The 15,818-nt window shown below is 47.0% G+C and overlaps 1 protein-coding gene across 2 annotated transcripts; it reads right to left on the reverse strand.

Annotated features, from left to right (window-relative positions):
• Positions 1–661: 661 nt before the first annotated feature.
• RDH12 (retinol dehydrogenase 12) lies at positions 662–12,166 on the reverse strand. Of its 2 annotated transcripts, none has more exons than XM_040975630.1 (7): positions 12,096–12,166; positions 10,354–10,472; positions 9,308–9,463; positions 8,478–8,582; positions 7,485–7,694; positions 5,330–5,519; positions 662–764 (listed from the first exon to the last, which is right to left on the reverse strand). In XM_040975630.1, exons 1-7 carry the CDS (start codon positions 12,161–12,163, stop codon positions 662–664), a joined length of 951 nt encoding a protein of 316 aa, XP_040831564.1. In that variant the 5' UTR covers positions 12,164–12,166. The 2 variants fall into 2 exon arrangements, with proteins under 2 accessions (XP_040831564.1, XP_040831563.1); XM_040975629.1 differs by having other exon boundaries at positions 8,478–8,551; positions 9,313–9,463; positions 12,096–12,163.
• Positions 12,167–15,818: the final 3,652 nt, after the last annotated feature.

Below are 15,818 nucleotides of genomic sequence, written 5' to 3' on the forward strand. Positions count from 1 at the left end.
GCTTTGGGCCATCCTGTGTTGCTTTCCCAGGCCATAACCGGAGAGCTGGATGGAAAGTGGAGCCACTAGGACATGAATCAGTACCCATATGAAATCCTAGTGGCACTTGCAAATTGATGATCAACCAATTGAATCATTGTATTGAACCCAGAAGGAACTCTTTCAAAAAACTTGCATGATCAAAAATGGGAAGGTCCAGCTTCACACAGTAGTTCCAGGATGCTCAAACAAACAAATCACATTAGGGCAAGACTAACTACAATCTTCTGGACTTGGTCCCGACTCCAGGGCTGTGTCTAGTATCCAGAAGAAAGAGATCTATAAGAGTTGAAATCTACAGTCCCTGAAAATATGTCATCCGAATGCTTCCATTTCTTTGGCTGATCATGCAGGCTGGTCTGACGTGGGAGAGGAAATTGACCCCATTTCCCAGGTTCTTCTGCCACCCCCAGGTCCAGCCTGGGATCTTCTCAGTTCTCCAGTGAACATCTGTACCATGAGTCACCCTCCCAAGAGGATTGGATGTGCAAAGATTTCCAGAAGGGTCAGGAGGACCGGAGTGGGGAGGATGCACAGTAGCAGTCAGCCAGGAGGAGGGCAAGCTTTCAGAGTTGACCTTCCAGTTCCCTTTCACTAGGGCATAGATTGGTTCTTCCTCCTGTTACTCCCACTGGATGCCTAGAAGTTCGCAGCTCACATCCCACAGGCGCTCAGCTATTTTGTTATTTCGGGCACTTGAAGACACCCAGGTCCTCTTGCAGTCACTGGAGGGCAGAAAAGAGGGTGAATTGGCAGTCTGAAGACATTTATAGTCTCTTTCTTTGTAATATATTTCTAAATGTACACAACATAATATACTGAATTCAAAGAACCTAAATATCTTGAAATTCGGGGTTTCTAAAAAAATTATTGGAAAAACAGCAACAGAGAGAAGAAACAGAATGGATGATGCATACATAGCTGGCAGGAAGGTAGATAGATGATAAATACACTTTCATCTGCTGATTCACATCTCAAATGCCTACAACAGCCAGAACTGTCCGAGGCCAAAGGAGTGGCAAACAAAACTGGCATCTTGAAATACCTGCAATAACTGCAACGTGACAGGAAAATAGTTAAATTTTACTAGTGACAAAGTCGTGGATGTCATCACTGTTACTGCAATTGAAATGTCAACTTTCAAAGATAAAATCGTTTTCCCACCCAGGTTTTCAGACACCCCGAATGCCACATACAGACTTACTTGTGGTCCAGCAACCCCAGACCAAACAGCCCTGCTCAATTTTGCATTGAGCACAGGTGTGGGTATCTGGGGGCGTGGGGACTGGAGGGACACTGAAGTGGAGCAGATCTAATGACAAAGTTGTGTAATGCTATTTCTGTATAACATTTGGGATGTGTCAAGAAGAACATAAGAAAAGCAGCCTACTATTTAGTTGCTTTTCCTTACAGTCTTTTCCTTTTAGATTTATTTTTAGTTATTTGAAACTCAAAGTTTGGGGGTAACAGGGACAGACAGGGAGGGATTGAGAGAGAGAGATTCTAGCCACTGATTCACTCCCTAAGTGACCACAACGGCTGGGACAGGCTCTTGGCTTGAGCCTGTCCTCTCGTGTGGCTGACACCCAGCTCATTCTTTGTTGCTTTCCTAAGCACATTAGAAAGGAGTTCGATTGGAAGTGGAGTGTCCAGGACTCGAACTAGCACTCACCTAAGACGCAGGCACCACAGGCTGCCACAAGGTCAGCCACTCCTTACAGACTTGCTTGCTTTATTTATACATAAATAGGTATATAGTCTCCCATTTATATAAAATCAGCATCATTGTATCTAGTATGGGGAGGATTTCTTTCTTGAAAGGTGTTTGGAGAGGCAGACATTGGCCAAGTGGTTAGATACACACCTTCTGTAACAGATTTCCTGGGTCTAACCCCTGGCTCTGGGTCCTGACGGCCCTGCAGACCGTGGGAAGCAGTGGTAATGGCTAGGGTGGTTGGGGCTGTCCACCCACACAGGACACCTGGACTGAATTCCCAGCACTAGTCTTCAGCATTGACCCAGCCCTGCCTGTTGTGGTCATCTGGGGCGGGAAATCTCTCTCTCTCTCCACCTCTCAAATAATAATTTGAAAAAAATGAATGCTATAAAAAAATACCTTACTTACGCAAATAACAAATATTTGATTTTCTGCAGTTTTTGAAATAATAAAGAAACACCTAGAATAAAAAGTATAAATCTTCCTCTGGAAACCACTACTACTATTGAGGCTGAGCAGCCTTCCAGATTGTTCTTTATGTATTCACACAGAACATGTATAGTCTTATCTTGTGGTTATTTTTCCTCAAACAATATCACCAACATTTTCTTGGTAATTCAATCATTTTAAAAGATTATATTGAATGATTGTATAATATGTTATCACGGGCTTAAGGCCATGATGTTGAACCCTCAGAATCCAGAGTAGATATGAACCACAAATATGAACCACACAGGTGATGCAATTTTAAATGTTCTAGTAGCCATCTTTACCAAATAAAGAGCAGGAAATGGATTTTAGTATTATCTGTTATTCAAACCAATGTGAATGTTTGTCAAAACAATTTATAGAAAATGGAGTTCAAAGATGTTTACCCTGGGGTCCAGTGTGGTAGCCTAGGGGCTAAAGTCTTTGTCTTGCATGCACCAAGATTCCCATATGGGCAGCTGTTGTAATCCCAGCTGCTCCATTTCCCACCCAGCTCCCTGCTTGTGGCCTGGGAAAGCAGTCAAGGACAGCCCAAAGCCTTCAACCCCATGGATGGAAGATGTTTTTTCTCTATATCTCCTTCTCTCTGTATATCTGCCTTTCCAATAAAAAATAAATCTTAAAGAAAAAACTACCTTGGTGCAAGAAGGGTTTGGCCTTTGCGGCAGGCAGTTGGCCTAGCAGTAGAGATACCAGTGTCCCACGCTGGAGTATCAGGTTCAATACTTGCTCTACACTCTGGCTTTTTAGCAGGTGGCACAGAGGGCTCAAGGAATCACATTTTTGCCACTTATTTGGGAACTAGCCTGGAAGTTCCCAGCTCCCAGTTTAGCCTTCAATAAGCCCTGGCTATAATGGGCATGTTGGGGAGTGAACCAGTAGAAAAAAGTTCTCTCACTTCCCATGCCCTCAAATAAAGAAGCATAAAAATAAATTTTTGGAGAAGTAGTTATCTGGCCCAGTAGTCAAGCTGCTAGTTAAGATGCTTACTTGCCATATAAAAGTTCCTGGGTTTGAGTCTCGCCTCCATTCCCAATTCGAGCTTCCTACTGATGTGCATTCTGGGAGGCAGCAGGTGAGGGCTTGGTCTCTGCCACCCACATCAGAAGCCTAAATCAAATTCCTGACTTTTAGTTTTGACCTGATCTATAGCACATGGGAACACCAGCTCTCTCTGTTATCTGGCTCTGGCTTGCTCAGTCCCTCAAATACATGAAATAAAGTTAAATCTTAAAAAAAAAAAAAGGGCCCAGCGGTGTGGCCTAGCGGCTAAAGTCCTCCCCAAGAACATGCCAGGATCCCATATGGGCTCCGGTTCTAATCCCGGCAGCTCCACTTCCCATCCAGCTTCCTGCTTGTGGCCTGGGAAAGCAGTTGAAGACAGCCCAAAGCCTTGGGACCCTGCACCTGTGTGGGAGACCTGGAGGAGGTTCCTAGATCCTGGCTTCCAGCACTGGCCGTTGCGCTCACTTGGGGAGTGAATCATCGGACAGAAGATCTTCCCCTCTATCTCCTCCTCTCTGTATATCTGACTTTGCAATAAAAATAAATAAATCTTTGAAAAAAATCTGAAAAAAATCTTTTTGTTGAAAGTTATGCACATTTTTTCATAAAACATACTTTTTCATGAATTTATTGTTGGAGTCCTCTTCTATGCATGGAGTTAAATTATTTTTTTTGCTCCAAAATAATTTATTTTAATTCCATTTTCCATAAACCTTCTGAAAATATCTTTCACAATATGCATTTACATAAATTGATTTTGAAAGGCAGAAAATCAGAGAGAGAGAACAAGAAACAGATGTTCTACCAGTTGGTTCACTTCTAAAAACCACAACATCTGAAACTGGGTCAGACCTGACCAGTAGGCAACAGCGTCACAGCCCTTGAGCCACTATCCACTGTCTCCCAGGCAGCCCATTAATAAGATGCAGTGTCTGGAGTAGAGCTGGGATTTGAACCCAGGCAGTCTGATATGGGATGTGGGCAGCACAATGGGTGTCCTTTACCAAGGAGCTGAAAGTCTGCCCCTCCACAAATGTTTTGAAGTTCCTTCGTATAGCCAAATCAGCTCAGGATTTAATCGACGTTAGAAACATGAATGAAATATTGTAATACTTCCTTTTTATACTGTCTTCAAATTCTAGTACAGATTTTACACTTCAGGTCACTTCAATTCAAGCTAGCCACGTTTCAAGCACTCAAAAGTGCCACGAGTGGCTGAAGGCCACCAAATGGAACAACACAGCTCTACAGCTAGACTGTGTAGCATAAATCCCACCTCACCTGCTGAGAGCTGGGTGACCTTGAGCAAGATGCTTATTGGCGCCGAGCCTCAGTTTCACAGAGTTAGGGTACTGACATGAACCGATGCACATGAAACACTTCAGGGGGTGTCAACACCCTGGAGAGCTCAGGCCACCTTTGCTGTTAGAACGTATCCATCCCCAACTGTTGGACACGGAAGTTATCTGACTTTTCATTCAAATGGTGCACTGGTGAACAGTCTTGAACAAGACAAGACAGCAGAACAGACTGGGCTGACTTACATCCTAGAACAGGAGGGGGGTAAATCCTCAACTTCCCTTATTCCAGGCTCTGTTTGCCCACCGATTTTGTGGTAAGATTCGGTGCTGAAATTTCTGTATCTTTGAACAGACAGAGGCGATCTTGACAGACTTGGGAGACCAGCAGACTTTCTGCCAGCACTTTGTGCTAAGTGATATTAAAGAATGTATGATTTAAGTCAGCCAGAAGCCTGATGAAGAAGAAAGAAAAAGGATTCAGAGGGCCCACTAATGTTCTTTGCACAGCATAAGCAACAGGAATGGTTCTTCTTTAACCGCTCTCAGAAAGCTACTGATTACAGGCGCAAGGATATAAAATAGGACCATCAAATGACTCTTCTAACACGACTTTCTAAGGTATGGTTCCTTGAAAAAAAGTAGCAGCATTTGATCCTGGGGCCCCAGTCAAACCTGGATTCCATCCTCAGACACAGACTTTGTGGGACCCCGGAATTCCAGGGTGTTTTGCACCCAAGGCCACAGGTGGTGCGGGAGACCCAACCGGCCCTGCACGCACCTGAAGTACTTGCCGCTCAGGGGCTCCAGGTCCTCAGCCAGGGCGCAGTGCAGACTGGTCTGGGCCCCTTCTCGGGCCGACTTGACAAAGACAGAGAAAAGCCGCCAGAGCAGGCACAGCAAGAAGGAATGACGCACCAGCTCGGAGCTGACGATGCCTGGGTGCACCGCGTAGGTGGTGACTCCCGTGCCTAGGGCCAAAAGGGAACGGTGAGATCGGAGATCTGCAGTGAGACACACGAAGGAGAAGGGACTCGGGAAACCTAACTCCTGGGCCTAGAAGATACTACTCCCGGCTCAGCAGAACCTGCCTATTGATCCTGACCTGGGAATTGATCTCTTCCAGAAAGATCTACAGCCTTTGCAGGCTTCTATGCTTCAAATGGACTGCCTGGTACATGGCCCTTCTATTTCTTTATTTTTTGAAGATTTATTTATTTTTATTTTGAAAGGCAGATTTTACAAAGAAGCAGCAGAAACAGAGAGGTCTTCCATCCACTGGTTCATTCCCCAGATGGCTGAGCTGATCCGAAGCTGGGAGCCAGGAGCTTTTATGCAGTTCTCCAACAGAACTCCATGTAAGGCTTCTATGTGAGGGCAGGGCTCCAAGCGCATGGGCCACCTGCTGCTGTCCCAGCTGCAGTAACAGGAAGCTGGATTGGAAGCAGAGCATCTGGCGCTGCAGTATGAGATGCCAGTAATCACAAGCGGTGACTGACTCTACTGTGGTTCCACTGCCAACCCCAACTTCCGGCTGACGTTTACTCTGGGTCAAGCAGCAGAGTCCCTGTCAACGCCAGCGAAGACCGGGATCGAGTTCTGGGCTCCTGTGTTCAGCCCTGGGGCGTGGACATTAGGAGAACCAACTAGTGGTTGATTCTCTTTCTCTCTCTCTCTCTCCTTTCAAACAAACAAATGAAAATTTTAAAATAATACCACTCTACTTGTTCTAAAGCTTGTTGTGAAAATCAAATTAGGAAGGGTTGGTATTAATATACAGCTTGGAAGGCAGCAGTTTTTGACTCAAGATATGAGTTTCTGCCACTCACTTGGGAGACTTATGACTCCTCCCTGGCCTAGCTACACTTGTAGGCATTCAGGGAGTCAATCAGTGGATGAAAGGTATCTCTTGGACCTGGCACAGTAGCCTAGTGGTTAGAGTCCTCAGCTTGCATGCACCAGGATCCCATCTGGGCACCAGTTCTAATCCCGGCAGCCCCACTTCCCATCCAGCTTTGTTTGTGGCCTGGAAAAGCAGTCAAGGATGGCCCAAAGTGTTGGGACCCTGCACCCATGTAGAAGACCCAGAAAGAGGCTCTGGGCTCCTGGCTTTGGATTGGTTCAGCTCCAGCCATTGCGGCCATTTCAAGGAGTGAATCAATGGACAGAAGATCTTCCTCTCTGTCTCTCCTCCTCTCTATGTATCTGACTTTCCAATAAAAGAAAATCTTTTTTTAAAGAAAGGTATCTCTCTATTTCTCTGCCTTTCTTATAAATCTTAAAACAAACAAAAACAACAACAAAAAAATATTTCTGGGGCCAGCACTGTGGTATAGTGGGTAACACTGCTGTGTGCAGCACTGGCCTCACTTGAGAGCACCAGTTCAAGACTGGCTGCTCCTACTTCCAATCCAGCTCCCTGCTAATGCATGGAAGAAAGCAGTAGAGCACAGCCCAACTGCTTAGGCCCCTACACCCACATGGGAGACCAGGAAGATGCTCCAGGTTCCTGGCTTTGGACCAGCCCAGCCCTGGCCATTACAGCCAATTGAGGAGTGAATCAGCGAACAGAAGATTCTCTCACAGACGCACATGTACACTGTCATTGTCGTTCTAGCTCTCCATCAGTCTGTGACTCTGCCTCACAAACAAATAAAGTAAATCTCTTTTTTAAAAAAGAAAAGCAAATGAGCTGACATGTGCCATCAATGAAAGGTAACTTCACAGCACCCCTAACTCCTATTTCAAGATCAAGTTTCTCAGAAGGCAAGGAGTCTGTTTTGCTGTTCCTTTACTAACCTCATTCTCCCTAGCGAACAAAGTGACTCTAACATGTGCATGACTGCTAGCCTGATTCAGAAATGTCTACGAACCTCTAATGTGATCCAAGGACCTTGTTTTTACCACTTTAACCCCAGCCTTTTCCTCTGGCTTACCTTGGAGCCTCTTGGCCAGCTCACGGGTGAAAAGCACGTTGGCCAGCTTGCTTTGGCAATAAGCAAAGCCACTGCAGTAATACTTGTCACTCTGGAGGTCATGGAATCGGATCTTGCCAGCATGGTGGGCCACTGATGCCAGGTTCACCACCCGGGCAGGAGCAGACTCCTTCAGCCGCTGCAGGAGCAGGTGCGTGAGAAGGAAGTGACCTGCAAGGAGAACCAGCAGGGGAGTCTAAAGGGTGGAATGGCTGCCTGGGCTCAAGGCGTGGGAACTGCTGACAGGGCTTCAGTATTAGATCACCGTTTTTTGGGTGTGAGCAAATGTCGCTGTCATGAGTAACTGAGTACTAATAGTTAGTTAGTCTCCGTTAGTGGATTTCCCCAGAGCAAAGGCCAGACCTAGACTACAGGTAAACTAACAATACCTCATCTGTACTTCTTTGCTCTTGCCCCAATCAGGAGACTGCTGAGTTTCAGGAGCCTAGAGGACCATGATTGCACAATCACGGCATAGTCACACTTAGAAGGAACGGTGCGAGCGTCAGGGAGAGTAACATTTGCCTATGATCAGAGAACATGCTCTGTGCTATCCTCTCGAGAGAACCCACCTTGCACTCTGAACCATGGCCTATCTTGTACTTCAAGTTCTCAAGGTTCACCTACTTCCACAAACCAACCCTCAGCTTGCCCAATCCAGACTCCTGTGTGCTCCAAGGGCCTGGCCCAGCTTAGAAAACTTGCATTGCCCTGGTCAATCCAACAACAACATCCTTCTCCTTAATAGCTTCTGAGAGTTGGGGTTTCTTAATACGATGGGTAGGTTTTTGCTATTTTTGACTGGTCAGTAGAGGGACAGTCTAGGGGTGCAATCCATTGGAATCCAAGGGTCCCTGAAGCCCACTGGAGATTGTTCACACTAATAAGGGGGCATCTCCCACAAGGACTCAGGTGGGGCTCTGCCACACATTTCAGTCACCCAGAGATACTTACCCAGATGATTGACTCCCAAGTGGGTTTCAAAACCATCGGCCGTCTTGGAGTATGGACACAGCATCACCCCCGCGTTGTTTATCAGAATGTGGAGCTGTTTTTCCTCTACAAAACACACCCAAGGAGACCCCATGGTTAGCCAGGAACCTACCAGCCACCTGTCAAAGCCCCCCGCCCTTGTGGGGTACACTGTCTTTGTGGGGTGAAAGATGCAATATCGCCTTAACCATCAGTAACCACCCCCACCTTGGTCCTCGCTCACTGCTATGTGACTGCCATCCTCATTGGGTTTCTAGTTTTAGCTGCGTATCTCTTCCGGGATACTGTACATTCACCTTTTTTCCCTCCAGCAAGTGTATTCTGGTTACTGACTATACCAGGCCACTCTTTTGGGCACCAGGAACCCTGCCCCTCGTGACTTTTATTGTTCTTCATGGAAGTGGATAATTTTTGAAGAGCCAGAAGATTTCTAGTGGTAGCAGCACACACTCATTTAGTGCCCTTGGCCACCGAAGGCTCATTCTCAAAATGAAAAAAAAAAAAAGTGAGTGGCATCAAGGTGTGGCCTTGATGCCACGAGGCGAGCCCAGACAGGGAGCTGACACCTCCAACATTCCCACTGCTGAGGCAAAAAGAGACGATAAGGATCCTGCCTGGCTTGTCCACCCACCCTGCACTTGCCAGTTCTCTGTCCTGCAGGTTCCTGTGGCAGAACCTGTCCAGTGAGATCCACCACGACGATTCTGATGATGGTTGCAGATTGTCCAGGGCGAGGTGGCCCCTCCCATCCCGAGGTTCCTGCTTTTCCAGCTATCCAACCAGGGCCTCACCTGCCAGAAAGCCTTCAGCAAAGGCACGGATGGATCTGGTGTCAGAGAGGTCCAGTTTCCGCACCAGCACTTGGGAGTTCTTGGTATCTGCTCGGATTTCACTGGCAGCAGACTCCCCCTTCAGGATGTCTCGGCAGGCAATGTACACTCGGGCTCCTGGGGTCAAAACAAAGAGCAGGCAATGTGCTCAGAGGCAAGGCTGAAAGAGGAGAGCTAGAAGAGGGGAGGGTGTGTGAGCAAGCTTGGGCCTGGTGCTTCCAGCAACCTCCTGGTCTTCCCTACATTCCCATTGCAGGATGCTTATAGAAGGACTACTTAGGATTCGGTGCTTATGAAAGTGTTTATTTATTATTTATTTCAGCTATTTGAAAGGCAGAGAGTCAGAGAGAGAGAGAAACATCTTCCCTCCGTTAGCCCCTTTCTGCCAGTGAGCCAGCAACAGCCAGCGAAGAGCGAGGCTGAAACCAAAAACCCAGAATCTCATCCAGATCGTGCAGATGAGTGGCAAGACACTAAGCACCTGAGCCGTCACCTGCTGCCTCCCAGAGCACGGCAGCATAAAGCTGGATTAGAGGCAGAGAGGCCAGGAACTCAAACGAGTACTGATAATGGGATGTGAGTGATGCAGGGAGCAGCTTAGCCTGCTGGGACCCAATACTCAGTGTTCTTGCTGTCAGCTTAATACGCCACTAATGTGATTTTACACCCCGATGTTACTTAGTCTCTCCTTTTAGAGCAACTGTATTACAAGGGATCTTCGTGAAGTTTGTGGAAATTGCATATTATGAAGAAAAAAAAATGATGTGCATGGTTTTTTGCCCTAAAATTTATTTCCCTTTAATTTCTAAGTGTCATTACATACATAGACATCACTGATGTTCTCCTTCGATTGTGAAGGTACAAGGAGGTTGAAAGCCACAGAGTAAACTAATATCACCTTTGAAGTTGAAATCCCAGGGTTCTTAAATTCCTGGTCAGGAGAGGCGGGCAGAGCCCCGGGGGAGAAGGGCAAGAGGCACTGCCCTACGGAGATGGAGAAGACTTGCCTCGGCGAGCGAGCTCTCGGGCAGTCTCCTTGCCGATGCCTGTGTTGGCGCCAGTGATCACCACCACCTTCCCAGGAAGCTGCGTGTTTGTCTGACAGACTCCACCAGCAAAGAACTTCCTATCAGCAAGGGAAACAAGAGCGTCACACACCACCCTTCCACAGTGCACTCTGAGATGCAGAAGATAAAGTGATCCAGGCTAGGAGCTACGTATCTTCAAGGTGTGGCAAGGTGACCCAAAGAAGCTTATCTTCCTGGGACAAAGATCTTTTTTAGTGCACTTCTTTATTTTCATTTTATTTGAGAGAGAGAGCGAGAGAGAGAGCGCTTCCATCCATTGGTTTGCTTCTCAGATGGCTGCAACAGCCATGGAGGCTGAGCCAGGAACTCATTTCAGCTCTCCCACATGGGTAGTAGTGACTCAATCACTGAGCCCTCAATCACTCCCGGCAAGCAGGAAGCTGCATTACAGGTTGAGGAGCTGGGACACAAACCAGGCACTTTGATAGGCAATGCACATGTCCCAAGTAGAAATTTCACTACAACACAAAACACCAAGTCCAGGACAAGGATTTCTATCAGACAAGGTGGTTGCCAGCTCTTCAGCATGTGCCAGGAAGCTACATCAACTGGGTGAATACAGTAAGTACCGAGCCAAGGTCGAAGCAGACCTCCCCTGCTGCATGCCAAAGGCTTTTTAGCTCCAAAGGGTTTTTTTGGAAATTGGCCTTCTCCTGCAGCCTACACCCAGGACACATACATGCTGGCAGCCTTGGTGGCCCTGAATTCTAGGTCTTCAGAACGCATCCTTGGGGGTACCTGAGCCACAGCACTTGGGGGGAGGGGGAGCGACATTCACAAATACCACTGCTGAGCTGCATCTCCTGTTTCTGACAGTAGGCTGTCCTTAGGGGCTTTCTACCATTATTTTAGAGATTTTATTGTGGCTATCAGCACACACAGAGGGAAAAATGTCTCTTGTTCAGATCTATGTTCACACAGCATCTCTCAACATGAAGCTGACATCACAAGTTTCAGAAAAGAAGCCAGAGGGAAACCAAAGTGGTGTTTGGCACCAGGCTCTGGGCTGGGCATGTTCCAGTACAACTTTCACATTACAGCAGAGAAAAAGGAGGATCAGAAAGACCAAGTCACTTCTACTGGTGGTGGGACTTGGATTCCAACCCAGATATTTATGCCAGAACCTCAATCACACCCTGTTCCTCATGTTTAGCCTTCTGAACCACCAACACATTTTAAACTCTTCGCTGGGTACATGGATCACTTTGACGTGTCCATAAATTTCACAAGAAAAAGAGCCAGCTCAAAACATCAGTGGAGGATCAGCTGAAAGGGAGACCTTCCTAGAATGCCTGGGCTGAGTTCTTCAACCAAGCCCACCCATGACCGTCCTCCAGGGGCCATCTTGGCCAGTGACACAAGAAGAGATCTTAAGAGAAACCCAAGAGAATCGAGTGAAAGAGCCACAACTCCACCTAAGGTGTCTGTTGAGCTACTTTGAGCAATGCCAACCACTCAGCCTGCCAGCAGCAGCAGAATTCAAATCAGCCCTGTCTTGCTCAGCTGCAGGTACTGCCTTCTGGTATACCTCCACCCTGGTATCCATGGCTCCTCCTTCCTTTCTGCTTTTTCTCCTTGACTGTCTAACTCCCTCAGCTACCCGCCCTATCTCACAGCAGCCAGGACTCTGCAAGCAGTAGGTAGGAATTGTTAAGACAAACCTGATAGATGGAGCTGTCACATACAAAACAGAAAGGAAAGAGGTGAGCACTCCCAGGACAACCAGCATCTTTTCAACTTCTTCAGTTGCTGCTGCTGCTCCAGCCTCCATCCTCCCAGCTCTGTCTGGCTCAGGCTCCCGGTCCGGCTCCAACTCTAGGCTGCTTCTTCCTTCCCTTGTTGCCTGCTTGCCTGCCCAGTGCTCAGCAACAGCCTGGCCCTGAGCAGAGCCCAGAATCCTATTTAAATCCGAGGGCTGTTGGAGCATAGCCTCCTGGGAGATGTAGTCCTGGGCCGGTGGAAACGGGGGAGGGACTGAAGGTGAGATCAGAAGCTGACACCTGCGGACCAGGACAGTACGGAGGAAGCTGGACTACCGGTCTCCTAACTCTCTCACTATTAACAACTTCCTGACCTCTATGCCTGCAGGATGGAAGATTTTTAACTATAGCAACAGATTCCATGGTGCCTGAAAGACAAGCATGATTCACATAGAAAGTTCCCGAAGAAAGGTGAGAGAAGTCATCCTTAGTGAGGCTGGATTAGTGATTGAGAAGGGAGGGGAGGCATGACAGGAACCCCTAAGGGGTTAGCGCATTGTTGATCTTTAAGTCGGGCACTAGCATGCCCAGGTAAATTCTGGGAAAAACGTCTTTTGGATCACACACGTTTGGTTTGCACTTTCCTGTGTTTTATATTATACATCAGTGAGGCTGACACACATGCACACAAGCCAAGAGAAGGGCTCCGTGTTTGGGTACACGGATTCCAGAGCTGGACTTGCTGGTTCAAATCCCATCTATTCCCTCTTTGACCCTGGGCACATAGAAGCTCATTTTCCTGCTTCCTACTAGAGCATGCTAGAAACAAAATGTCCATCTTTTCTACACATTCCACTATGAAATAGAGGATTTGAGAGAGGAACTAGTTCCTTGTAAACACATCAGAGTCCTGTCGCGGTCAGCTGTACTGCTTTCTGCTCTCCCTGCTGTCCCACTTGCTTTGCACAGCAGTGTGATGTAGGAGAGAGGTGTTGAATGAGGGTGATGCTTTAATGGCACGTTGTGCAAGAGGATGAGAAGCACAAGGAAAAAAAAAAAGCCAGCAGAAAACCCTCAGAGCCTCTGGCTGCGTGAGAGGGGATTTCAGAAGGAAAAGCGGGGTTCGTTGCCCCTGTTCACTTGCTGTGTCTTTCTGGAAAAGGAGCTGGGAAACAATCGCAGGCATCATCCTCCATTCCTGTCCTTTCCTATGAAGCCAAAGCAGTCTCCGAGAAGACTCATGCGTGAAACAGCAGTCCTGTGGCAGGCAGGTGTTCAATCCTTTGTTCACGTGTTCGCCCATCCAGGCAACACAGAGCACGTCTCAATGTCAGGCACTGTACAGTTCCTGTCTCGTGGGAAGCCCGTGGGCATGATCAACTGAACAAGGAGAGATCAGGGCATGCCCAGGGGGAATGCCTCTAGCTTAGTACCCAAGATGCCTTCTACTCGTCTTGACTTTGGGAGCCAGAAAGCCCTGAAGAACCTCATACAGTCCTTTGAAGAGAAGATATTAGAAAGAAGACAAGACATCTAGAATTATGGAGATGCACAGTAGGCTAGAAGCAAATACTAAATATTATAATCCAGAGACCTCCATCAGACCATTGATTAGCTTCACCAAAATGTTAAATGAATATTACAAAGTTAATACCTTGTTTTTAAGTTACTTCTTTTACTTATTTGGAAAAGGAGAGCGAAAACTCTCATTATGTGGTTCACCCCTCAGATGCCCACAACAACCAGGGCTTGGCCAGGCTGAAGCCGGGAGCTCAAAGCTCAACCCATGTTTCCTGTGTAAGTAGTAGAGATCCAACTCCTTGAGCCACCACCTGCTGCCTCCCAGGTGTGCATCAGCAGAAGCTGAGACTTGAACCCAGGCACCCCAAAATAAAATGCAGGTGTCCCAGGCGGTACCTTAGCCACTATTCCAAAGCCTGTCTATGCTTGTATTAATTTTAACAGTGGTGTACAGGTAGGTGAGTAGATAGAATGTGAAGAACAGAATGGACCCAAATATGGATCAAATAAATCCAAATTTATATGGTCACTTAGATGGGGGAAAAAAACCCTGCCAATTCAGGTCAGATGGGGAAAGGCAGATTACTTAATCATAAATTCTAACACCTACATATTCAATCAGGAAATGGTAAGCTTGATCCTAAGTCTACACTTTTCACCAAAATTCTGACAGGTCAAAGACACAACCATGAAAAATGAACCCCTCAAAGCATTAAGAAGAACCACCGGACAGATTTTTAAAATAATTTGAGAATGGTAAGAACTTCCTAATATGACAGAAACCCAGGGGGAAAGAAATCTTTCAACAAAATCCACCATGTGCAAGAAGGCAAGGCAATGAGAAGCTTGGAGGTTCACAAGACATGTCGCAGACAGTCTCAGTTATTTGGTGTACAAATAACTCTTATAAATCAAAAAAAAAAAAAGAACAACCCTGTTGAAAGAACCATTTAGGGAAAGGAAAATCCCAGTCGTTCATGGACCTCACTCAGGACAAGAGCGGCAAATTGGCAGCAAGGATCTGGACTCCCCTGGCTCCTTACTGGTTTAAACCTGAGTAGGGGGCCTGGCGCAGAGCCTAGCGGCTAAAGCCCTCACCTTGAAAGTGCCGGGATCCCATATGGGCGCCGGTTCTAATCCCAGTGGCCCCGTTTCCCATCCAGCTACCTGCTTGAGGCCTGGAAAAGCAGTTGAGGACCACTCAAAACTTTGGGATCCTGCACCCGTGTGGGAGACCTAGAGAAGGTTCCTGGCTCCTGGCTTTGGATAAGCACATCTCTGGCTGTTGCAACCACTTAGGGAGTGAATTATCAGATGGAAGATCTTCCTCTCTGTCCCTCCTCCTTTCTGCATTTCTGACTTTGCAATTAAAAAAATATTTTAAAAACAAAACTGAGTGGGGCAGATGGTGGTATCCAGTCTGAAAGGGAGGCGCTTGATTTTGTGAGTTGCTTCCATCCTGTCTCAAGCACATTACCTTACTAAAAGGAAAGCAAGCTTGCTACCAGTATGTCACTTCCACTGGTTTTCCCTTTAGAGATCAGCAACTCCTTCACCTTCAACGTTCATCAAGCACTCTTGACCTTACAGGCCTGGTGGCTCTCTCGTGCGGGCAGACCTGAGCGTTGGAGGATGGCTGGCAGCCTCCTTGGCCTCTGCCCACTGAGATGCCTGTAGCAATGCTACCTCCTTGTGTCAGTGAAAGGTAACTCCAGACATTGCCACTGTCCACCGTGAGACAACTCATTCCCACTGGGGAATCCCTGCCCTCCATGGCGGACCCCAAGGTACCCCGATTCATACATTGTTGGAAAGGATTAAAGCACAGGTCTCTCTTAGTACTCCCTGCCTTTGACTCAACCCCAGCTGAGTTAATCTGCTTACTGTCCATGGCGAGTTATTAGCGCCTTCTCAGGGCCTCTGGCCATCTGTTAACCTTCTTGACCTTGAGAACTTGAACTTCCCTAGCTAAACCTAGATCGCTTTGCCTCTGATCACTCTGTTAACGCGCACACGCACACTTCAACAACATTTCACATGAGTGACTTTTAAGGTGACAGAAATACTCTGCGTCTGGAAGAGGGTCTGGATTATACGGGTCTATGTAATTGTGAAAACAGCAATCACACCATAATATCCATGCCTTAATTGTATAAATTATAC

Source organism: Ochotona curzoniae, unplaced genomic scaffold (assembly GCF_017591425.1).
Source record: "Ochotona curzoniae isolate NIBS_2020 unplaced genomic scaffold, NIBS_Ocur_1.0 contig_2688, whole genome shotgun sequence".
Taxonomy (NCBI): domain Eukaryota; kingdom Metazoa; phylum Chordata; class Mammalia; order Lagomorpha; family Ochotonidae; genus Ochotona; species Ochotona curzoniae.

What these genes read in the sequence shown, in the direction of transcription:
- RDH12 (XM_040975630.1), bottom strand. Translation starts at nt 12,163, where the DNA reads ATGCTGGTTGTCCTGGGAGTGCTCACCTCTTTCCTTTCTGTTTTGTAT. An exon ending in CCGAGAGCTCGCTCGCCGAG is followed by an intron (nt 9,464 to 10,353) that starts GCAAGTCTTCTC and finishes TTTTGACCCCAG; the next exon opens with GAGCCCGAGTGTACATTGCC. An exon ending in CTTGGGAGTCAATCATCTGG is followed by an intron (nt 7,695 to 8,477) that starts GTAAGTATCTCT and finishes TTCTCCTTGCAG; the next exon opens with GTCACTTCCTTCTCACGCAC.